Genomic DNA, 24,611 nt, shown 5'->3' with positions numbered 1-24,611 from the left:
ATGGGCTCAGCCTAAGAAGCCATGTCACCTTAAGAAGGAATGCAATGGACTACGGAATCTCTCTTAGGGTGCCAGTGGAAGAAGCAGAGAAGCAAGCATGCGCTCAGTGTGTGTCTTTATATGTTGCATAATTCTTGATATTGTTTGACAAATACAAATTCAAGTGATTAAAACTGAGTAATCATTAGAAGAATAGAAACAAGATCTAGAACTTCCAAACACCAGAAGGAAAATTATAGATTAAAAGATTAGGAAATTTCAAGACAAGAAAAACATGAAAAAAGCACAATAAATTAAAAAAAGTAATCATAGAAATAATAAATGAAAGCATAGAAATGCCTTGTAACTAAATTACAAATAAAAATGTTTTCTATTCATTATTTCTATTATTATCATTTATTATTAATAAATAATATAAAGGTATGACAAAGCGAAATAAATAGAGAATTCTATAAGAGGGTACAATAACATCAAGTTCATCAGCAATCAGTAAATGTGACAGGTTAAATTACTCTAGTTAGGAAGAGAGAGCTGTGTTCTCTGTCTGCTGTCTAGATGAACTCTACAGCTGTCTGTAGCCTCTGGGCCCTCTGTAGCCTGACGTCTATGGACCTCATCAAAGAGATTCCCTTCTCTCTGTATTCCAGTAGGAGCCCAGGGCTTAGAGGAGAGTGTGGTTGGAATACTCATGCCCTCAGGGCCCTCTCCGCTCAGCCATGGGTTGGCAGTGGCCACAGCTCTGGTCGGAAAGCCCTTTCCTCCTACCTCCTCCCCTGCCAATGGGCATATCGTCCTACTGTGGCTGTCCTCTAGGTGTTCCACCCTTAACCTGCCCACTGCTTTGAAAAGAGCACCTTCATCACACTTTCGTTGGAGCATCTAGATGTGTTTTGCCTTTTCAAGGGCAAAGAGGGGAGGATTGAGCTGTCCTGACACAAGGTAGTTAGAGAAGAGATTCTGACTATAATAGACACTTTCAAATTGTATATAAGCCAAAAGTCATTTATTTGCTATTTAGAAGAGATGTGCTTAAAGCAAAATAACAGGAAAATTCAGTATCAGGGGATGGGTACCATCAAAGTCTTAGGTGAGTCCACTTGCCCTGGAGGCTCTCCAGCCCTCCAACCTAAGGAAGGATGTGAAGCTTTTGGAGAAGAGGGGTCAGAGTTTCAGTCAGTGCAGAGTGTGATTTCTGGTGGGCAGATCAAGTGAGTACCCATAAAATGTGCTAAGTTTTCCTTAACCCAGTTGTTGGCAAAAGACTTCTCCTGGCATTGGAAGGATAGTACTGTGGTTAGGTGAGTATAAAAGCTAAGAAACATTCACGGAATTAAGAGAGCATTTTTTTTTCCCATGGAGTAACATAAGAACTAAACAAAATATGACTTGTCTATTGATTTCTACCCCATAAAGCCTTCCATGATTCCTGCCCCTCAAACTGGGATTGAGTTCTTACTTCCCGGTCCATGCCAGCCCTAGGATCCTCCTCATCATCACATATCACTGAGCTCTTTTCACCTCAGACTGTAGAGCTCATGTCTTTTCCCCTCCAATTAGACTTTAAGTAGGATCCATTTTATTTATCTTAGCTGTTGAGTGCATGAATGAATGCATGTTCTTCTCTCTCACTTCCTCTTCCTCTTCCTTTCTCCTACAGGATCCTCAGGTTACTCAGGGCAGGAGTCTGCTGTCACAGACATTCCCCAGCTGTAAGGAAGCTGTCCCACCAGGTATGTGCTGACAAGTTCTTTTACTTAATGTCTTTGCTGACTCTCTGGTCCTAGACCAGGCAAAATTATACACAGTACTTGAGAACTGGATTTTCTCAAAAGTTAACTACTCCTTCCAGGTTTACACTGTTATCATCATTATGTCAATAGCAATAGCAATTAACAGTAATGAGCATTTGTTATATTACAAGCACGGGTCATTTCATTGTTAACACCCACGATACCTCTAAGAAGTAGATCCATCGTGGTTAATCTTTTTTACCATCATTTTATACATAAAGAATGTGAAGCTCAAAAGGGATGATTCAGTTTGTCAAGATCACATAAATAGTAAGTAGTGTTGTTAAGATTAGAATCCAGGTTTACTGACTTTCAAGCCAATGCCCTTCATAATTTCTAGCTCTCTGGCTTCCCAGTGCATCTCTGTCCAGTCCCCTCTGCTGGTGCACATTCTGGGATTTGTGAGAAACAAGGAGCGCCTCTACCAGGTTCTTTAATTTTATGCATTCTGGGGTTTTGCAAACCAGAGTTGGGAAAAGCAAGGGCTATTGCCAAATGCTCAAGAATGTCTTAAGATGTAATGAATTTGGAGTTCCCTTACATTTTGGTAACACAAAGATACCACCCAACAGAAGTGGGGTCCCCATTCTTAGAGAGAAGATGAACACACTCGGAGTCACTGTTTGGGCCTCTAGACCCAGAAGTGTGTGGCCTCCAAGGCTGATTGTAAGGAAAACTCACTTAAATGGACTGAGGTTAATCTCTTCACAAGTGACCCATTGGGCTATGATGCTGGTGAGACCTAGGACGTGGGCCAGGCTTTTCCTTAGGTCTGGCATGGAACTAAGGGAGTCTCTCTTCCAGATAGGTGACAATACAGTCATTAAAGAATGACCCAACTTGCCTGGGTGTTTCTGTCCTCTATAAGGGAGAGGCCATCTCAATTGAGCTGGACAGATCAGGTTTTATAGCAAAAATAGTACAGTCTCATCCTTATGCTCCAAATCTAGGCTCATGGATTATCCTTCTGAGAAGAATTTGTCTTCAGGTAGAGTCTTCTCTGCAGATAGAGAATATGCTGACCAACCAACACAAGGCAGAATGAGAGTCACATTTCCCATTCTGAGTTAATAAATAGTGTCTGGTTTTGAGAATGACTCTGCACAGCTTGAGCCATACTAGTCATTTCTGGATGGGAACCTCCTTCCTGGAACTATAACATCATCTCCTTGTGCTCTACTCGACTATGATCTCTTTGACATTGGCAGCTGGGTCTTACTCATATTAATACCTTGGGGGATTATGATCTGGCATGTAGCTTTTGTTCAGAAAACATATATTGAATGAGTATGAACCATGATATTTCTAGAGCTACAAAGCAGAGACTGTAATAATTAGCACCTCAGTGCTGAATGTATCTGAGGTTTTATGTTCCCTGCCACTCGACACTTAATGCAGGAGTGATGGTTGCTACAACAGCCTCCTGAGGGCCATGAGGCTGGAAGAGGAGGTTCTACCAGGGAGGGGTGACTTTGTGGGAAGGATGGTCTTGGGTCCAACACCAAGCACCATGTTGGAATGGGAGCCTCAAAGCAGCCTGTAATTGTGGGGACTGAACTGATTTCACGCACTTTAACATTTTTTCAGTTAAAGCAATTAAGGGTTAACAAAGTGACTTAATTTTGTAGGTTTTTTTGGAGAGGAAGATTGGCCCTGAGCTAATATCTGTTGCCAACCTTCCTCTTTTTGCTTGAGGAGGATTGTCACTGAGTTAACATCCATGTCAATCTTCCTCCATTTGGTACATGGGATGCAGCCACAGCACGGCTTGATGAGCAGTGTGTAGGATCCAAACCCATGAACCCGAGGTTACTGAAGTGGATCGTGGGAACTTAACCACTATGCCACTTGGCCAGCCCCCAAAAGTGATTTATTTTTATGCCTTTGTAAAACTTTTCATATAAATAAAAAACTAGGAAAAACTATCTTCTGTCAGTCAAGGGTCCTGATGTCTGACTCAGAAGGTACAGCCACCATTACCCAGCACTCCAATTTGGAACCTTAAGGCTGGGTTGTTTTGCCCTGATCCTCCCACGACAGACCATTTGAGAGCCATGTGGGTGCCTTGGTGTAAGGACTATCTGTGTTCATGTTTGTCTTCTTGTCCAGAATGTGAGTTTTTCTGAGCACAGGGCCCCGGCCCACATGTGCCTCATGATAACGTGTCTGTAGCACAACGCTCCACACCATGAGTACTGTGCTGAGTCAAAATTTTGAAAGAATAAACAAAGACCCAAAATAGGCAGCAGTCTCATTTAGGCAAGGTTCCCTCCTCCTTGGTTCTGTATCTTCTACCCCTGGAGTCAAGTTGCCTGGCTTTGAATACCAAACTACTACTTATAAGCTGTGTGATTTGGGGCAAGTGACATTTCCTCTTTGAGCCTCAATTTCATCATCTGCAAAATGGGAATAATAATAGTATCTACCTCACAATGTTGTTGTGAGGATTAAGTAAGATAACAAAAATGAAGATGATGATAATAATAATAATAATAGGAAATACTGACATAGAACTTACTATAAGTCAGGCATTTTTCTGTTTGCCACATATTAAATCATTTACTCTTCATAAGAATTTTGATATAAGTCAAGTGTCTAAAAAGCAGTTTCCACAAGTGGTAATCATTCAATAAATGATAGATATTGCTGCTATTGAGTCACTCTCAGCCAATATTGCAGAAGAAAGTGTGTGATAAACTCATTTACCCTGGGGTATGAATGGCTGATAATAGCTACACATCACTGCCTTATAGCTATTGAGAATTAAGTGTTTGCATCAAACTGCATGATTTCTCAATTGTGGCATTTGAGGTCTCATCGGAATCTGGAAAGTAAAAGACTTTATATTTCTTGGGGTGTTTTCTAAAGCTCACAGTTCAGCAGTCATGTACCTTACTTCCAGACATACTGGGGGAAAATACAGATTTGTCACCTGGAAAATGATTTGTTAGACATTGCTTCTCTGCCTAATATTTGATGTATATTGATGATCAAGCAGAACTCAAATCTAGGCAAATCTTTCAGAGAAACCTCAAGAGATCCAGCAGCACAGTCTGTTACTAGTTCAACTTTTCAGCTTTCTGAGAAGGATGGAGAGGAGGAATGAGCTCATCCTGGCCCGGGTGATAAAAGGTAAGTGCTCTCATCAGCCCTTGGATCATGGGCTACTAGAGAGTATGTGTTCCTGGCTGCTTAACATATCAACAGGAAAATTATGAGACTTTGGCCTAAAGTTACTAAATTTTAACTTTGCCACAAAAGTTTGTTGGAAAAATAAAACCACTGTTTAAAGAGGGCTGGCAACCTCACACTGACAGCTGTGTATACCATGTCATTTCCTTGTCATTTTGTTGCAAACCAGAGAAAATATCACCATAGCTCAGCACCAGTTCATGGACCAGCATTAGAGAACTACACCAATCTGGTCCAATACCTGCTCCCTCATTTTGTGGAAGGGGGATCCCAGGACCAGGGAAGGGAAGTGACCCTTTCAAGTTTGCAGCCTGTGATCTTTCTACCTGATTGCAGCTCTATCCTCCAGCACCCAGACAGAATATTCTAGTGATTCCCGTTTTCTAGGTCCATCTCTCACCTGAGGGATTCTGTACATGGAGAGCAGCGCAGCCATGGGCTCGGACTCTGGGGAGGTCATCCCTCCAACCACCCCCAGAAGTAGTTTTCGAGGACCGCAGCTGAAGTTAGGCACGGGCCGAGGCTGGTTTGACAGCAGAGCCAGGGTGCCCCCCAGGGCCTGGATCCCTGAGACACAGGAATCATAGATCTGCAGTCCAACGGTGAAATTGGGCAGGGAGGCTGGGTCCCCTTTTGCCTCGGCCACAGCAAAGAGAAGGCCCAGGACATTCAGGAAAAAGTGGACTTTGAATCTTAAAGAGGGGAAAAGACAGGGGGAATTAGGATTAGTCAGTAGTATTCTAAAGAGCCACATAACACAGCCCCAGAGAGCCTCTCCTTGGAAGGAGGGAGGATAAGATTGGATTGAATTTAGATGTATGTTTGCTGAAAGATAGAAACATTCAGGGGATTGGAGATTCTAGGGAAGATTCTAGAGAAGACACAAGTAGACAGACATGGAGAAAAGCTGGCAGCTTCTCTGAGGTGGACAAAGAGACACACATAGTGACACAAACACACATACACACACAGAGTTGTGGACATGCAGAGAGAGGCTGACAGCTATGTAAGCATATACATAGCATCAGGTCCACAAACTCAGGCAGACACCGGACAGAATGGATGTGACACATAAACAGGCAGACACGTGGACTTGGACCAATCACTCAGATGCAGAGACACGCAGACACACAGAGGCAGACATTCAAGTGGATGAGACAGGAAGACAGGTGACACAGACTATAGAGGGTGGGACAGACACACATAGAGATGGGTGGCCATACACACAGGCAGACAGATGGGCACAGGCACAGGCAAACACTTGCAAAGACAAATAACCACACACACAAGCAGAGAACTACAAGTAGGTGCAAAAGATGCATGCTAGAATGCTTTTGACAGAGATTTAGGCAGGAAGAACTAAGACAGACATGTAGTGACACAGGGCCCTGGCTACATACCTCCTGGGTATCTCTCTGGATAGACCCTGCAAACTCAGAGACTGAAATCTGTTTAGAAACCAGTTAAGCCTTGGAAATAACTCAGATATCTGTGGATGCTGGGCTTGCAGGAGAGAGTTACTGACAAGGACAGGCCTGGGGCTGCCTTCCCTTTGGTTGCATGAACATGCTCATAAATGCATCTTACCACAGCTCCCACCGCCGTCATTCTGAAACTATTCCCAGACCTAAAGCTACTGAGCTCTTCTTTCCATCAAATTTAATGAATGTTAGCATTGTGCAGAGGAGGGCACAAGACCTAGAGAGAGAAGGTGGCTTGCCTTCTCGCACAGAATGGCTCAGGAGAGCTGGGACTAGAATTGAGTCTCTAACACCCAGGTGCACAGAGCGAGGAGCTGACCCTGCCAAGGGTCTCACTGCCAGGGAGTCCTGGAGGATAGGTAATAGATCTGGGACTCCCAGCTGCTACAGTGATCAGGAAGGCTGCTCTCCTTCTTCCCTCTTTCTTCCCTTCCTCCCCAGGAATAAAGAGCATAACCCACCGTTGGCACAAAAGCTGCTCCGGAGGCTGCTGGAACGTGACTTCTGGCTGATCCAGCACTGTGTGTAAGGGAGTCACAGCCCCGATGAGCACGTCTCCCTCAGTAGAGAAGATGTCTAAGGGCCTGGGTGTTGTCAGGTAGCCAGGGGCCTGGACAGTGTGCCCCATGGACATTTCTGAGAGCAAGGCCACAAGGACAATTGGACAGGGCATGGGGGCTGTCCTTTCCTGTAGATATGAGGCTCGGGGTCCTTTGTTGTCAGATATCCTGGGCCTGGCTTCCTCCAGGAAGCTCTAGGCACATCTGCTGGGTCTGCAGGAGATTTCCCAAAAGAAGGAGAGTGAGTACAGCTGAGCTCCTAGCCTTTGCCCTACCTGACTATACCTTCTGAGTTCTCAGGGACTCTGTGACTCCCTTCTGGCCCTGGCCACCGGCAGCCCCCATCCTTGCCTCTCACATCCTGACAACTACCAACTTTCCTTATTTCCTGGCTGAGGTAATGGGGGACACTGGGAGCAGGAGGTGTGCCCTGCCCATCAATACCTCTTCTCTTCCAGGGACCCTGCTATGGGGGCCTGTGTTTATGAAGGAGTCAGTCCTGCCTGCCCCAGGGCCTCCTGGGCCTGCTCACACCCCATAATCTTCAAAGCCAGAATTAATCCAGTGATGTACCGGAGGGACCAGAGGTCTCCAAGGAGGGGCTGAAAAACAAACACTGCCTTGTCAAGTCTATGGCCTCGGGCCTCTCTCAGGTCTTGTCCCTAGGGTGGGTATACTCGACATCATGGTCACAGTGAGGCATGGGCCAGGGGAGGGCTGGCCTTAGGATTCAGCTTCAATCTGTTTTTGTCCTGAATTCTGTCCCCGGCTCTGATATGAATGCTCTGAGTGATCTTGGATGACTCACCTCCTCTGTCTTTGGCCTCAATTTTCTCTTTGGTGATAGGAAAATATTGAATTCATCATACAGTTCACAAACCCTATTTCAACAGCCAAACTCTTCCATACTACACTACAGAAGCTCAATGCATAAAACCAGACGGGGTAGAGATGCCCTCTGTGAGATAGGGACGAACAGTGGCCTTGAGTTTTGCCTGCAGGGCTCTGCCTTGACCCTCTCACTGGTTTCTTGGGCCTCTTCAAATAGTCTTCCACTAATAAGCACCACAGTTTTATGTAAAGGGACTGAATTGCCTCTAAGGTTCTTTTCACATCTGATTCTCATTTTCAAGTGAATCTGGTCAGGTGAGCATTGGAATAGTCATAACTCTTTTTTTTTTCCTGAGGAAGATTTGCCCTGAGATAACTTCTGTTGCCAATCTTCCTCATTTTGTTTGTTTGAGGAAGATTTGCCCTGAGTTAACATCTGTGCCAATCTTCCTCTATTTTGCATGTGAGTCACAACCACAGCACGGCTGCCAATGAGTGGTATAGGTCTGTGCCCAGGAAACTACCCTAGGCCACTGAAGTGGAACACATTGAACTTAACCACTAGGCCATGGGGCCAGGCCATGAGAATAGTCATAACTCTTGACCCAGGGGAAATTGGGGCTGAGGGGAGGCCAGGGAGAGTCCATACTTGGGCTAGAATGATAAGTTTTAGACTTGTGGGCTGTGCGCTGGGAGAGACTAGGAACATCAAGTGGGCAGGAACCATTAATAAACTAAGATCCAGACAAACTTTGTTTCATTATGAATTGTGCCAGACTTGGCTGAGTGAGGCTGGTCTCTGGGACAAACGGGGCCATGGTTCCAGAGATATCCAGGTGAACACCTGAGGGCAGGTAAGAGGAGGGCTGGTGCAGGGGCCTCAGAAGGGCCGTTTCAGGGGGCAGTGACAACTGTTTAGTGTACAAAGCATCCTTGAACCCAGTTGCCATTTGGTCCTCATGCAAGTCCACGTAAAGCAGGAGTTATCATTCTCATTTTACAGACGGGAAAGTGAAGTGCAGAAGGACAGAGTGGTTTGCTCCAGGTCACACAGGCAGTAAATGGAAGATATGAGCCTAGAACCTGAGTCGCCTGGACCCTGCCCCACACCTGCAGGGAGGTACAGGTGGCCATGCAGAAGTGGGACAGGGCATCATCTGCCAGAGCCACCGGCTGACTTGTCGGATGAAGCTCCTGATGCAGTTGTGCTGCCCATGTGTTTTGGAATATTTCCCCTTGGAGGTAAGTAGGAGGAGCTTGAGCCATGTCCTTTCCCCTGCAAGCTGTCTCCAGTGCACGCAGCACACCCTGCCCTGGGCTCCAGGAAAGCCCCAGCAGGCCCAGAGCACTATGTCTCTGGCCTGGTTGATGGTTGAAGCCTAGGGTTCCCCTTTGTGATTGAACATTCCTCTTCCAGCCCATGGGAATGAGCCCATGTCACATAGGAGAGTCCCCTTAGTGTGTGCTCTCAAGAGACAGCTTAGATCATCACCAGGATTCGAATCCTGACTTATTCACTCCTGGCTTTGTGAGCTGGGCAAGACATTCATCCTCCATGCATTTCAATTTCTTCTCTTAAAAGACGGGAGCAATTATTCCTTCCTTTCTCACCTGGTTGTTGTAAGATTAAAGATGAGAGTTCAGCATTTGAAAGAGCTATGTAAAGTTAAAGTGCTATGAAAAATAAGAGACAGTTATCCAGGATTGGAAACAACAGCATATTAGGATCAATAGCAGCTCTCAGGGATGCTCCACAGAGCAGTTTTGGTGAGAGGACTGGGAGGGGGGCAGGGACTGTGTATTGGCCAACCTGAAGGGGGCACCAGGGATTAGGAAAAATTCAGGATTGGAGGTTAGGGTTCCTGAATCTGGTCTGCCACATGCTTTTTTAAATAAAGTTTTGTTGCAACACAGCCACACTTATTTGTTTAGGTAGTATTGCCTATGGCTACTTTCTCACTACAATGGAAGACGTGAGTAGTTGCAACAGACATTGTTCAGCCCGTAAGACCTAAAATATTTGCTATCTGGTTCTTTACAGAAAAAGTTTATTGGATGCCGTATTAAAACAAGCCTTTAGGTTATAAGAAATACAGGGAAGATTGAGATGTGTTAGTTTTCTATTACCAAGTAATAAATTACCTCACATTTAGCAGCATAAAACCACACAAATTTATTATCTTGTAATTTCCATGAGACAAGTCAGGGTATGGGTTATTTTCATCCTTTGCTCAGGGTGTCCCACGACTGAAGTCAAGGCAGTGGGTGGGCATCAATCTCATCTGAGACTCAAAGTCCTCTTCCAAGCCCCATCAGGTTGTGGGTACAATTTGCTGCTTTGCAGCTGTGTGACTGTGGTGCCCATTTCCTTGTTCACTATGGCCAGGGACTCATCTTGAGCCCATCCTCAGGTCTTTGCCGTGTGTCTCTGTCCTCTCACAGTGCTGCAGCTTACTTCTTCACGGCAAGCAGGGGAATGTCTGTGCTTGTTTGAATTTCTCTTTTGGGCTTTCTCCATTAGGTCAGGCCCAACTGGGATAATCTCCCTTTTGATGAACTCAGAATCCATTGATTAGGGATCTTGCTTATAGCTTCAAAATCTGGAAACCTAATAATGGGAATACTATCCCATCATATTCACAGGTACTGCCCTCATTCTAGGGGAGGACATTATACAAGGGCATATGTCATTGAAGATCGTTTTAAAATTCTGTCTACCACACATCTTAGCAACCAATCAGACAAATCTAGAATATAGAATATTTATAACACAGCCATCAGTGCCTCGAAGCAAATGAAAAGGAAGGGGAACTCTATTAGATTAAAAGAATGTAAAAATAAAATGTAACAATCAAGTGTAGTGCTTGAACATAGGTTGAATTCTGATTAAAACTAATAAAAATAATAAAATCCATTATTGGATAAATAAGGAAAATGTGAATGCAGACTAGATATTATATTAGGTAATGGAGTCATTGGTCATTTTCTTATGTGTGGTAATGGTATTTATAATATGTCCATTTGAAAGAATATCCTTAATATCCATAACACTAAAAAAATTATTGAAATATAACAAACACTCAGAAAAGTTAATATCATACATGAATTTTCACAATCTTAACATAACTGAGTTACTAGTACCAGATCAAGAGTCAACAAATCACCAATTCTAAAACCCTTCTGTGCACCATTCTGCTTATCACTCCCAATTCTAATAGCATTGATGGATTTGCTTGCCTTTGTCTTTTTTAGATCTAGAATCATACAGTGCGTACTCATTTGTGTCTGATTCTCTTCATTTAAATTATGTTAGTGAGATTCATCGAGATTGTTACAGTAAACTATAAAATTTTTGATGGAGCAGTGTTTTTTCTTCATAGAGGTGTTTAATAAGCTTTAAGAAAATTTTGATGAATGGAGGATATTCTCAATTCTAATTGTTTTTCACATTAAACTGTATATATATTTCAGCCCCACGTATTTTCACATGTGCATGTTTTGGGCTCTAGTTAGAATATCTTTCTCTGACAAATTTTTATGAGATAAAATCATAAAATTTTGATTTTTCGGAATGTTTCATCAAATTTAAATGATGATGACAGTATAGACAAATATCGTCATTATGTTGTACACCTGAAACTTAATAATGTTATATGCCAATTATATCTCAATAAAAAATGTAAATGCTGAAAAATCATTGCCTTTTTGGTTATTTCACTCCAGATCAGAATTTAATTTTAACTAATTAAAATTAGCAGTTTCACCAAAAGTCTTGCCAAAAGATAACATATTCCAAGCCACAATTATATAATTTCAGAATTACTTCTTGTACAGTTTTTGCTTGTTTATTTTGTTTAGTTTTTCCCTTCCTATGGAAGGAATAAATTTCAACGCCTTCCAGTTTGCAAAATTTGTTTTCAATACTTTGAACTTACTAAAGCCTTCAAAATGAAGGTTTTTATCCTCCATTCATTACATACTTTGATGAAAGATACAAGATTTCTAACTGATTTTAAATAAGCATAACAAAACTTTTTAGAACATTTTAACAGATAAGTTCAATATTATTGTAGCTCACACAGGTTGATTAGCAGCATTTCGAAGGCTTACATACTTATACAACACTATGGATAAGAAGCAGGAAACAAATGAGCTGCCATACAGAAGAGTTTTTGTTTGTTTTGTTGTTTTGGTATTTAATCCCATGTTGGTCAAACAATGTTGTAACTCCATTTCTCTAATTGTATCTATATGGAAACATTTGTAAATTTTAACAACTATAGCTTCTATTTTGATGGAAAGACCATATAACTTGTTTGGAAGCAAATCTAAATTATGTGTACCACAACTGATTCCAAATATATGTCTGTTCCATGGTTTCATAATTCAATAAGAACATGATTGTTATCATGTTACTGTGCTTCACCTAAATTTGTATTTGTATTATCACCACAAAAACAAGAAGTGTTGTCTTCATGGTAGAAGTTCTACACTGAATTTACAACAGCTTTCCCAATAATGTCATCTCATCTCTGACAGAAAGAACTTTTGACAGCTTTACTTTGATGAATTGGGTGAAAATATCAAATTATTTGAATAACAGGTGATTTTCCATTTGAAGCATTTAATGACACTGATATAAAACTGTCATCATTCCACTGTGCATAAAACTCTTCTTTTCTATTGGAGCCGATGCATTACCAAGTACTGCTTTACTTCTCCTTCATGCACAAAAAAATGGAATTAAATATATGTGCTAAATTACCTTTGATGTGAAGGAAAAGTCATACTTCACAGAGTGGAATGTAAACACATCTGCTATTTTAAAACATTATTTTCAGGCACAGTCTTTGAAAGCAAGTGTTAATCATCTTCAGCACATTTGCACTTTCTACTTTTCACGTCCTTATGGACATCACCGTGACTCCTGTGATGGATGAAAAATGCCTTCAAACATCTTGTGCAAAATACATGTTCATCATCAACTTCCTGGAGTAACATGCACTTCCATTTTTGAATTTATTGCTACCCAAATTGTTTATTGAAAAATATAAAAGTGATACCAAACAATAAAAATAAAAAAATATATCGCTGTGGCTTTGCACCATACAAAAATAGACCAAACGATGGTACCAAAACCACTGTAGCAAAAGCTTCAGACTACTCTCCATATGCTCTACAGTGCTTCTTAGTCTCTGTGTTCTGGACATTTTTCGTGTATGCCTAAGTGCCTGTCAATGGACACCTATTGGCTTCATGTGCTTTGGCATGGGCTGCAATACAGCTGACTGGTGCAACAATGGCTGCCAGGAGCAGCAGTGTCAAAAATTTCTCTCACCATCACTCTAGACCAGAGAAATCAGCCATCCCTATATCCTTGTGTCTGAGTGATTTTTTTCTTTTTTCTTAAACAGGAAGCCTCTCGTGTGCTGTCCTCTGACAAGAGATTTGATTTTGGAAAGAATTAGGAGAATAGAGACAAGATATGGCTGATTTGTCTTTCAGATTTAAATATATGTCAAAGTGACAACTATATTCAGTCTCTATGTGTCTCATACACTACTAGGTCTGACCGTGGCAGAGCTGGCAGTGCAAAATGGAAGTCTACCAAAAATATTAACAATAAATAAGTAAATTAATTATAGAAGTAAAGAATATGGGACAAATGCTACATTGACTAAGATGCCAGGACAACAGGTGTAAATAGAGACTGTCCTGAAAAACCATCAAGTTGTAAATGTGCTTTTCTTTCCTTTCTTGTAGTTTGGGTCTGCTGGCAATCATTAATGATGGTTTAATTTATATGAAAATGTCTCTTTAACCTTCATTGTCTAATTAGGCTCATCTTTAACTTATCTGAAAATGTCTATTTAGCCTTCATTGTTGAATGATATTTTCACTGGATATAGAATTCTAGGTTAATATTTGTTTTTAGCACTTTAGAGATGTCATTACATTCAAAAATTTATTTTCTCCCATTTTCTCTGTGCCTTCTTGTGTCCCTCCAATTACACATGTTTTCCATCAGTTGTATTTTCCCAAATATCTCCGACATTCAGGTTTTTTAAAAAATTTCTTTTTCCTCTCTCTGCTTCAGTTTGGATGAATTTGTGTTTATTTTGCTGTATCCGGTCTGCTTCACTTCACATATTGGGTTATTTAGTTCTAGACCTTGCATTCTGTTAGATTTTTTGTTTCTCTGCTGAAGTTTCCCATCTGTTCACCAATTTTATTCTTTTCTTCTAAATTCTTTAACGTATTTTCAGCGGTTATTGTAATATCCTTGTCTCTAATTCTAATTGTGCATCTGTTTGAATTTTTCTTTTGGTTTTGGGTCAAATTCATTGCCTTTTTTCATATCTAGTAATTTGCGTGTGTGTGCGTGCTGTACTTTGTGGATGATATATTACAGATATTCGGAAAGGTAGATTGCAAGAATAGCCGCAATTATTTGCTGCTATTTTTTTTTTCTGTTGGTTCATAAAAGTCTCAGTAAGGGCCCTTTAATTAGCCCAGTTTAATTAGCCTTAAATTTAGCTCAGTTTAAAACTAAGTTCTTTACTCTTTCACTTAGACACCTAAGGCATTTTCTGTTACAAGTTTACAGAGCTTTTAAATTATTTCATGTGTAAGAATTCTCTTCTCTGTTTGAATTTGTAGTTGACCTATCTTGGCATATCTGTATCTAATGCTAATAAAATTTTACCAGTAGCTTTGGAGAAAATTAGCGTTGGTAGAATTGGGGCATGAAGAGAATCGGCTTTGCCTTGCAAGGGAAGTACCAGCAGAGATAGAGACAGGAAGCTCTATTAGACAGAGAAAGAGGTGACGCTTGACCTAGCAAGAGAGGCTCAGTGGGGCTGAGATTTGGGGTACTTAGAGAACTACCCAAATCTTCCCTAATGTTGCCATTGCAGATTGTTGCCACAGCAAACCTAGCCTATTCTGACTAATCCAAAACTCTAGATTAATTGTCATCATCTTATTTAATTTTTATAACAATTCTTTCAAATAGGAAATATTAATCTTTTTTTGATTTGAGGAAACTGATGTTCTAAGAGGGTAAGATAGTACCTGAGAAGATAATACCATTTACAGCTTTTTTCTTTAGGTCCATCATTGCTGACTTTGCAGATGCTGGGAATGAGTTCATTACAGCAATAATGTCACAAGTCAGGCACTGTGTCTAGGAGGAGGAGAAACAAAGGAATAGGAGATTCAGAATGTAGATAATTTCCACTTGAAAGGTAGGTACTAAAGTCCTGGAGATATTTGGAACCATTTGGGAAGACAAAAAGAGCAGTCAAGAAGAAGTACCCCTTCCTTTACTATTTTAGTCTGTACCAATTGGAAATTCCACTGGGCTCATGGTTCTTTTCATTAACTTCCTCATAATGAGCTGACAGGTTACCCATACCATAAAAGAAAAAACTCCCCTTATTCTCCCATTAGTATAATTCTCAGCTATAATCTTCCACATAGAGTAAAAATCAATATCAGTGAGCAAAGAGATATAAGGAATTGGCTCATGCAATTATGGAGGCTGAGAAGCGTCATGACTTCCTTCTTGCCAACTTCCTAGGTGCCACTGAAAGCTACCCACTACTGTCCATTCTTGAGAGCAAGCACCTTATGGTGTTGATGCTTATCAGAGTATGAAGATCTTGGGAAAAGTTGGATGAGGATGAAGAACCCTCACCAAAAGTGATATCTCTTGGGAACTGGAGTTTACCAATGACTTTTCTGAATGTAGTTTTTATATCTTTGTTCCTCAGACTATAGATCAAAGGGTTCAGCATAGATATGACCAACGTGTAAAATACAGACACAGTTATGTCCTCCTATGGGGATTTCTCTGAGTTACTTCTCTGGTACATGAAGACAAGTGTTCCAAAGTAGAGGACAGCAGTGGTGAAGTGGGAGTTTCAGGTGGAGAAGGTCTTGGCTTGCCTACCAGCAAATGTCACCCTCAAGATGGCTCTGATGATGAGCTTTTAGGAGACCAGGATGATCAAGCCATTGGCTAGAAATAAGAGTTTTGGCAAAAAAGAGGATGTTAATATAATTTTGTGTCAAGCTACCACTGGCGAGCTTCCACACAGGTGGGAGATCACAAAAGAAGAAGTTGATCTGATTGTCATCACAGAAGGAGAGGGTGAATGTGCATGTGGTATTCAGGATGGCACCTGACACCTCACAGACATGGGTGCTGGACAACAAAGTCCTGCAGGTGCTTCGAGTCCATCGTCACATTATAGCTCGGTGGGTTGATACTGGCAACAAAGCAGTCATAGGCCATCACTGACAGCATGTATCATTCTGTACCTCCACAGATGGTGAAGAAAAGGAACTGGGTAGCATATTGGTCATAGGAAACAACTGTCTTGCTATAGCCAGTGTGGCTAGTATCTGAGGGGTTATGATTGAGGCATAGCAGACATCCTGCAGGGCAAGATGGCTCAGGAGGAAGTACATTGAGATGTGGAATTGGGTATCCACTTGGATTAGAATAAACATTCCAATATTTCCCAGAAGGGTGACTACATAGAAACTGGGAAACATTCAGAAGACTGGAACCACTAGTTCACTAGTGATGTGTGATACTAGGGTGATATGTGAAACCCACAAGAAAGAACTTTGTCAACGTGATGAGATTTCTTTTGGTCTAAGACTCAGTATAGCTGGGTGGCCTGAGGAGAATGGAATTAGATTTCAAAACTGAAGGCCTTTGTTTTCTTCAGTCTCTGATGTTAAGTGACTATCTCAGATATTCTTTGCTTAGAGAGAGAAGAAAATGTTTACCATTTTAGGAATCCACAATTGGTAATTACTATGGAGAGCTTTCACCTGTCTCTGTACCCCTTCTGAAACTAGACCTTGGGTAAACATTTCTTCAAGTTCACTTGCTTTTTGTCTGGGGCTTTCTTTAAAACCAGAGAACCTTAGACTATCAAGACTGGAATGAATCAATCTGGAATCCCTTTCTTGTAGAATATCCCCAATAGATTGTCATGTAGCCCAAGTATACACCAGGGCTGCCTTATATTGCAAAGAGAGTAGTCTTTAAAAAGAAAATTTGATTTATCCAGCTTCCTGTTTTTGGAGGCCAGGATAAAATTTAAAAATTGAATATATGTAGCCAGTCTACATATTATCTGTCTGCTGTGTCCAAAGGGACTAGTATGTGATAGAAAATATAGCTTTCATGACTTCCGCAGAGCTGTGGATGGAGCTGGCATTATGACATTTCTTCTAGATTTGTCCTTACTGTTTTCAAGCTTGGTTTGGAAATTTTTAGTATAGAGATTCTGAATTTGCACTCGGATCTATTATTCTGCTCTATGACTCAATAAGTCCTTTTTTCAAGTCAGCAGTTTTCATCCTTATTTAGCCAGAGAGCCATTTTTTCCTTCTTTCCACAGGAATGGAAATTTAGAGATCTGGAGTCTGTGCTTTAGGACAGGCTTAACTGGATGTTCTCCAAGGACTCTTTTCTTGCTATGTCTATCTCTGAACCATAAGATTATAAATTTATGTTTCTTTGAGGCTCTTAAAAGACTATTCTGAATGTCTCAATATTTGAACTAAATAATCAGAAAATTCAAATATCTAAATAACCATATGCACTGTAGACTTATAGCAATATCTTAGTAGGATTGTGCTTAGTAGGATCTGTGCTGTCATGATTGGCCAATCACAGCAACTTTTTTCCCAGAATGGTCATAATCTTTCAGTCCAGCCCTTGGACATGTCCCATGATACTTGCATATCTTGGTTCATACAGCCTGTCAACAGACACCCTCATGCCCTAATTGACCCTTTTTGCCATTTGAAGGATGCATTCATCTGGCAGTTCTCTCATGCACGGTGGCAACTACAACTTGCATCTATTCAAGACATTGATTGTCTCAATGAGCAAACCTCACAATAAGAACATCCTTGAAACTCTGAACTATTATCTGTTGTCTGTTAGTTTCTGCATCTATAATTTTCTGATGTCTGATATTTGAATGTGGCATTATGTCAGATGAGCATCTGGGTGACTGGTTTCTCTCTCTCTCCAGTGTTTGGAGGGTAACCGTGCACATGGACCTCAGGATGGGCTCAGTGAGGCCTGAGACACTGAAAATGGTGGCTCACATCTCCTCTCGACATTTGGTGAAAAGTACCTGCGACCCTCACCAGAGACTCCAGACTTTATAGACACACAGAATCTTGGAGGTGGAAGGGACCTTGCGATGTGGTTCTGTGATTTTCTGGCTCTGCTCCTCAGAGGCCCCAGCTTTCATGGAGATGCCTCAAGGGTCACAGCAGCAGGAAGTAAAGGGGGCTCTGAGCAAGTGGGGAGCTGCCAACTCAGCCTGAGCTTCAAACAAAGCAGCAATTCTCTTAACTCTTGTAAACAATCAGGTGCTTCGGTTCATTTTGTTTGGAAAGGGGATTGTTAAAAAGAGATTTGAATGCGGGCCCAGCCTGGTTATGTAGCAGTTAAGTTTGTGTGCTCCGCTTTGGTGGCCCAGGGTTCACAGGTTTTGATCCCAGGTGATAACCTACACACTACTAATCAAGCCATGCTGTGGCAGGCATCCCACATATAAAGTAGAGGAAGATGAGCATGGATGTTAGCTCAGGGCCAATCTTCCTCAGCAAAAGGAGGAGGATTGATGGTGCATGTAATCTTCCTCAAGAAAAAAAAAAGAGAGAGAGATTTGAATGTACTTAGTCTACTACATTCTCTTCACTTGGCAGAAGAGAAAGTTGAAGCCAAGAGAAGAATTAACTTTAATCCAGTATGCCAGAAAACATTCCTTCTCAAATTTGTCTCAGTGGGGCCTCAATACTAGTGTCCTGTTTTGTGCTTCAGGAAAGGCCATGGAGTCATGAAAGAACAAACCAGCACTAACAAGTACAGGATGGGGCCACAGGGATGGGAGGATTTCTACAACATAACTGGGACTCTCAGAGGCCAAGCCACAGCAGTTCCTGATTTGTCACCTACCTCAATGCACTTTCCTGGCTGTAACATCCATTTCCATATTATCTTGTCAAAGCTTCTCATTCCACTGTCTCTCTGACCTCACCAGCTGAGACAACCTTCTCAGAGAGACCTGGGTCCATTCTCAGTCATGCTCTGAACACTTGGTTACTCAACAGTGTGAGTGTCAGGGGAGTAATAATATCTGAATGCCAGCTATTGTTCCCTGTCCTCGACATTTTTGTTACTAATTACTGTAATTACCAGCAAGGTACGTATCCCTATGACCATTTTGTAGAAGATAGAATTCAGCTTTGGGGAGAAAACTTGTCCAAAATGTCAAACAGGTAAGATTAAAATTATGTTCAAAAATTTGGAAAGCACATTTAGTAGTCTGAAATATATCTGGTCTCCCAACATAGTTACAGGATTCACCTTTCCTCACAGGGAAAGAGCTGGTTCTTGAGCTCCTGTGAGGGGCTTCTATGATGCACTGTTGATGTTTTCTGTTTTCTGAGCAAGTACAAAGTGATTGCTGCTTTAGTGATCTGAAAAATGCAGAAAATGCAATTACCTAGTCTTTTTGGGCCAATTTTATGCTTATGCTGGAACTCATCTTTGGATACACTTTTAGCAGGTAGCAGGGCCAGCCTGGATGCCCAGGTTTATCCAGCATTGCTGGTGAAATCCAGAGCTTGCACATTATAGGTCCTCCAGGTGGTCAACTCTTTTGCCTTACTGCTCAGACAACTCAATTAGGATCACTTGTTTCTGAATCATTGAGTTTTCTTATCCAATTGAATTCTTTGGTTATTTTAACATCTTGTAAATATCACCTAAGATGATGCTTGTGTATAAAGATGATAATGATAAATGAAAGACAGACCTTTTCTTTTTCTCTATGATTCACTGTGATGATTTACTTGCTTTCAATGGGTGTTGTGTGAGCCCAGACGTGCTTGAAAATCATAAAATGAGTGCAACAGGGTTTCAAATTTCTGATATATATATATATATATATGTGTGTGTGTGTTCATATATATAATTTCTGTTGTCAGGGGCTTAGGCTTCTCTTTATTTCTGCTCTGCTGCTTTCTATGCATGGCTTTCATCTTCAAGATCACCTTATGGTCCATAACGGCTGTCAGTGCTCCGGGCATCACATTCACACTCCAGAGCAGAAGTATAAGAAGCTAAAGGAAAATGTTTGAGTTTTATGCTATTACAAAAATGATTTATGAGCATTCTTATACTCATATCCTGGTGGGTATAAGCAACAGTTTCTCCACTGTGTATAATTAGGTCACTGGAATAGTTGGGTCACTGGTTTTGTGTATCTTTGATTTTTAAAGGATAATGCCAAACTGCTTTACAAAATTATTTAACGAATTTATACTATGCATTGTTCATATCCTTGTGAACATAGTGGAGTCATACTTTGAATTTTTGCTAATCTAGTGAGCAGATTGTGATTTTTAATTTGCATTTTCTGATTACTAATGAGAATAAGCATCTCTTCATAGGTTTATTGGCTGTTTGGATATTCTTTTTTGTGAATTATCTGTTTGAGTCTTTGTGCCGTCTTTTCTTAATGATTTTTAAATCCACACACAAACCCACACAAAAGATAGTAGTTCTTACTGATTGCATGTCTTAAAAATATTCTCTCCCATTCTGTGTCTTGACTTTTCATTTTCTTAATCATGTGTTTCAATGAACAGAACTTCTTTAATGAATGTCGCATTTAGGATTATTTAAATTGATGATTAATGCTTTCATTTTGTATACAAGAAATTCATCTATATAGTGAATTTATGAGAATACTCTTTTCTATTATTTTATAAGATTTTTTTTTATTTGCCCTTTGTATTTAGGTCTTTGTTCTACTTTGAATTTATTTTTATGTGTGGTGAGAGGTAGAGAGCTGTATCAGGTAGGGTCCCTATAGGTAACAGATGACATTCAAATTGTGTGATTTGGGGAGAGTTTAGTAAAATCACCATTTACAAAGGTAAGGACAGAATTTAAGAGAACTGGGATGGGATGATGCAGTACCTTGCAGTGAGTAACAGAGAGGAGCTATTACCAGTCCTGCAAGTAGCGTTTCATATTGTGCCTCTATGACCTTCAAATTGCGGCTTCCATAGTCACTGTGTTCTATTGCCTCAACCCAGCAGAATAGGAAGAAGCATGGCTTGGAAGCGGTCTATATCACGCATTCAAACATTCTATTGGATAAAAATCTCAGCCACTTGTCCATACTTAGCTGCAAAGGAGGCTGGGAAAAGTAGTTTAGCTTTATAACCAGCTCTAGCTGAATAACATGAATCATTTAGGGCGAGAGTGTAGATAGTGGTAGGCAGCCCCTAAGATTCTTGACTTCTGGATTTCATGTCTGTGATGAGTATTCTTCTCTCCGAGTATGGCCTGTATTTAGTGACTCACGTTTAGTAAACAAAATGTGATAGGATATTACTTCCAAGACTAGGTTTCACAAAGACTGTGGTGACTGTCTTAGGAACCTTCTCTGAAGAAAGAAAGTCAGCCATCACATTGTAAGTTGCCCTGTGGAGAGAACGATGTAGGAACAAGCTGACATATTTGGCCTTGGCCAACAGCTGGAAAGGATCTGAGGCTTTCCAACAACCAGTCATGTGAGTGATCTTGAGAGTCGATCTCCCTTCAGTCAATATCAAGATGAATGTATCACTGGCCAATATCCTAGTTACAGCTTGGTGAAAGACTCTGAGCCAGAGAATCTAACTAACCTGTGCTGGGACTCCTGAGCCACAGAAACTGTTTTATAGTAAATATTTCCTGCTTTAAGCTACCAAGTTAACACTAATAGACAACTAACATATCCTCACACCAGACCTGGTGGTCCAGTGGTTAAGATACAGTGCTCTCATAGCCACGACCCAGGTTTTTTTCCTGGGTCAAGGAACCATGCCACTTGTCTGTCTGTTGTTGGGCTATGGTAGCTGCATGTTGCTGTGATGCTGAAAGCTATGCCACTAGTAATTCAAATGCCAGCAGGGTCACAGTAGTGGACAGGGTTCAACAGAGCTTCCAGACTAGGAAGAAGGACCAGGCCACCCACTTCCAAAAAAATTGGCTATGAAAATCATACGAATAGCATTGTCTGATATAGCATCAAAAGTTGAGAGGCTGGCACAAAAAAAACAGATGCAGAGTTTTGCTCTGCTATACACAAGGTTCCTAGAAGTTGGAATCGACTAGATGGTACCACCACCAATAAAAATATCCTCATAGGGAGATGCCCTCAATGGGAAATGGCTTCTGTGCTCTGTTTACTTCTTAGGGTTATGAGCTTCCTTTGCATTTTACCTTTGGATTTCTTAGAATCTTTTCACTTTTCATTTATTTTTCACTTTTTTTTTCAGAGGCAAGGTTAATTAGAAAATTCTGGTCCATCGTATTTTCAGAAAAGGAAGTCCTATTCATTTATATCTTCTTTCCATCTTTCAAGAGATATTTATTGAAGGCCTACTGTGAATCATGAGGTGCACTAAAATAGCATATAGTGTTTGCTTACATGGAACTTACATTCTGCTGGGGGCGGGGATAAAAAACAAACATAGATATCAAGTATTGTTAAGTGTCTTGGAAGATTCTATAAGTAACAATGTCAGAGTGTAGCAGGAAATTTTGGGTGTAAAAGAATGGATTAGAGGTGGGAAAGAGGAGAAGAACAAAGTACTATGGATTGCTAGAGACAACTTTTTACCATATTTGCAGTTTTTCTTGTGTACCTGGTGGCACCTATCTACCTTCTCTCTGTTTGTGGGTATGCGTTGCATATAGTGATGGTGCCTACTAGATATATTGGCATGGCAAGAAAATGGACCAAGAAGGGAGGTCCTCTATCCTAGATCTACATGCTCTGGGACTCCTAGAATCTACCAGTGACCTTTCTGAAGGCAACTTTCACATCCTTGTTTCTCAGGCTGTAGATCAGCGGGTTCAGCATGGGGATGAACACAGTGTAGAACACAGACACAACCTTGTCTTCCTCTGGGGATTTGCCTGATCCACTCCTCAGATACATGAATATGAGGGTCCCAAAGAAAAGGGCCACAGCAGTGAGGTGAGAGGCACATGTGGAGAAAGTCTTGGTCCTGCCACCTGAAGACTTCACCCTCCAAATGGCCTTGATGATGAGCAGGTAGGAAATCAGGATGACCATGGCATTGCTCAAAAGCATCAAGTTTCCAAACAGGACAAGGACAATCTCAGTGTTTGTTGTGTCACTGCAGGTGAGTTTCAGCAAAGGTGGAACATCACAGAAGAAGAAGTTGATCTGATTGTTGTCACAGAAGGGGAGGGTGAAGATGCATGCGGTGCGCAGGATGGCACCTGACATCCCACAAACATAGGCTCCTACCACTAAGATCCAGCAGATTCTGGGATTTATGGCCACAGTGTAGAGAAGTGGCTTACTAATAGCAACATAGCGGTCATAAGCCATCACTGAAAGAAGAAAACACTCAGTACCTGCACAACAGGTGAAGAAAAAGAACTGGGCAGCACATTGGCCATATGAAATGATTGTCTTACCTGTGGGCAGTGTGGCCAGGATCTGTGGGGTGATGACCGAGGTGTAGCAGGCATCTAGCAGGGAGAGGTGGCTCAGGAAGTAGTACATTGGGGTGTGGAGTTGGACATCCACTTGGATCAGGATGATCATCCCTGCATTCCCCAAAAGGGTGACCAGATAGATACTCAGAAACACCAGGAACAGGGGAACTTCCAACTTGGGGTAGTCAGTAAAGCCCATGAGAATGAATTCAGTTACCATGGTGAGATTATTCTTGGGCATGGATTCAATGTGGGCTGTTGAGCCAAGGATGAGAATGAAGTTTTTAAAAATCCTAGAATTGAATGGCTGATTCTTACTCTCTATGGTTGAAGTTAGGTTTATACTTCTGGGCCAAATTATAGAGCTTGTTTTTGAGTAATTCTGTACCTGGCTGATTCTCCTTGGTCATCTATGGTCTTCTGCATTTTCTGGAGCTTCTATGGGCTGATGTTTCTGATTCAAATAAATTCTGGTTTATATTTTGAAATTTCTGTGAAGATAAGAGACACACAGATTCTCAATTTGGAAGGAATCTAGTCAGCATCTGTTGTAATCCCCGTTGGATGCTGGAGTCTCCTCAATTGCATACTCTCTGTGTGTATCACAGAGAGCTATATGAGGCTCCACAGGTGACAGTTCTACATGTTAATTCCCCTTTGAATAAGGATTCTCTCTCTTTATCTTCCATCCATTGGCTTTAGTTTCATCTCTTCCAGACACAATTTTAATCCATTCTTCCCATGAAAGTCTTTCAGAAGTTGGATGATGATGAATCTGCTCTTTATATTGACTATTCCCTCTTATTAACTATTTATATATTCTTTCTTATTATAAATAATTATAATTATCTATGCATCTGGTCAAAAGTTGTCTAGTCAGATGGTATTAAAAGAGCCTGTTTAAGGGGCTGGACCCGTGGCCGAGTGGTTGGGTTTGCGCGCTCCACTGCAGGTGGCCCAGTGTTTTGTTGGTTCGAATCCTGGGTGCGGACATGGCACTGCTCATCAAACCAAGCTGAGGCAGCGTCCCATATGCCACAACTAGAAGGACCCACAATGAAGAATACACAACTATGTACCGGGGGGCTTTGGGGAGAAAAAGTAAAATAATAAAGTCTTAAAAAAAAAGAGCCTGTTTAAGGGTACAAATTTGTAACTAGTAGTGTTAAGTTTTGGAGATCTA

The 24,611-nt window shown here is 41.2% G+C and overlaps 1 protein-coding gene and 1 pseudogene across 1 annotated transcript; both read right to left on the bottom strand.

Moving 5' to 3' along the window:
- Positions 15,525–16,516, bottom strand: OR9I20P (olfactory receptor family 9 subfamily I member 20, pseudogene; annotated as a pseudogene).
- Positions 22,743–23,669, bottom strand: OR9I1D (olfactory receptor family 9 subfamily I member 1D). The gene is given in 1 exon segment (NM_001391333.1): positions 22,743–23,669. A coding segment is annotated over 1 exon segment (927 nt).
- Positions 23,670–24,611: the final 942 nt, after the last annotated feature.

This window comes from Equus caballus, chromosome 12 (assembly GCF_041296265.1).
Source record: "Equus caballus isolate H_3958 breed thoroughbred chromosome 12, TB-T2T, whole genome shotgun sequence".
Classification (NCBI taxonomy): Eukaryota; Metazoa; Chordata; class Mammalia; order Perissodactyla; family Equidae; genus Equus; species Equus caballus.
This window is presented reverse-complemented; position numbering and strand designations above follow the sequence as displayed.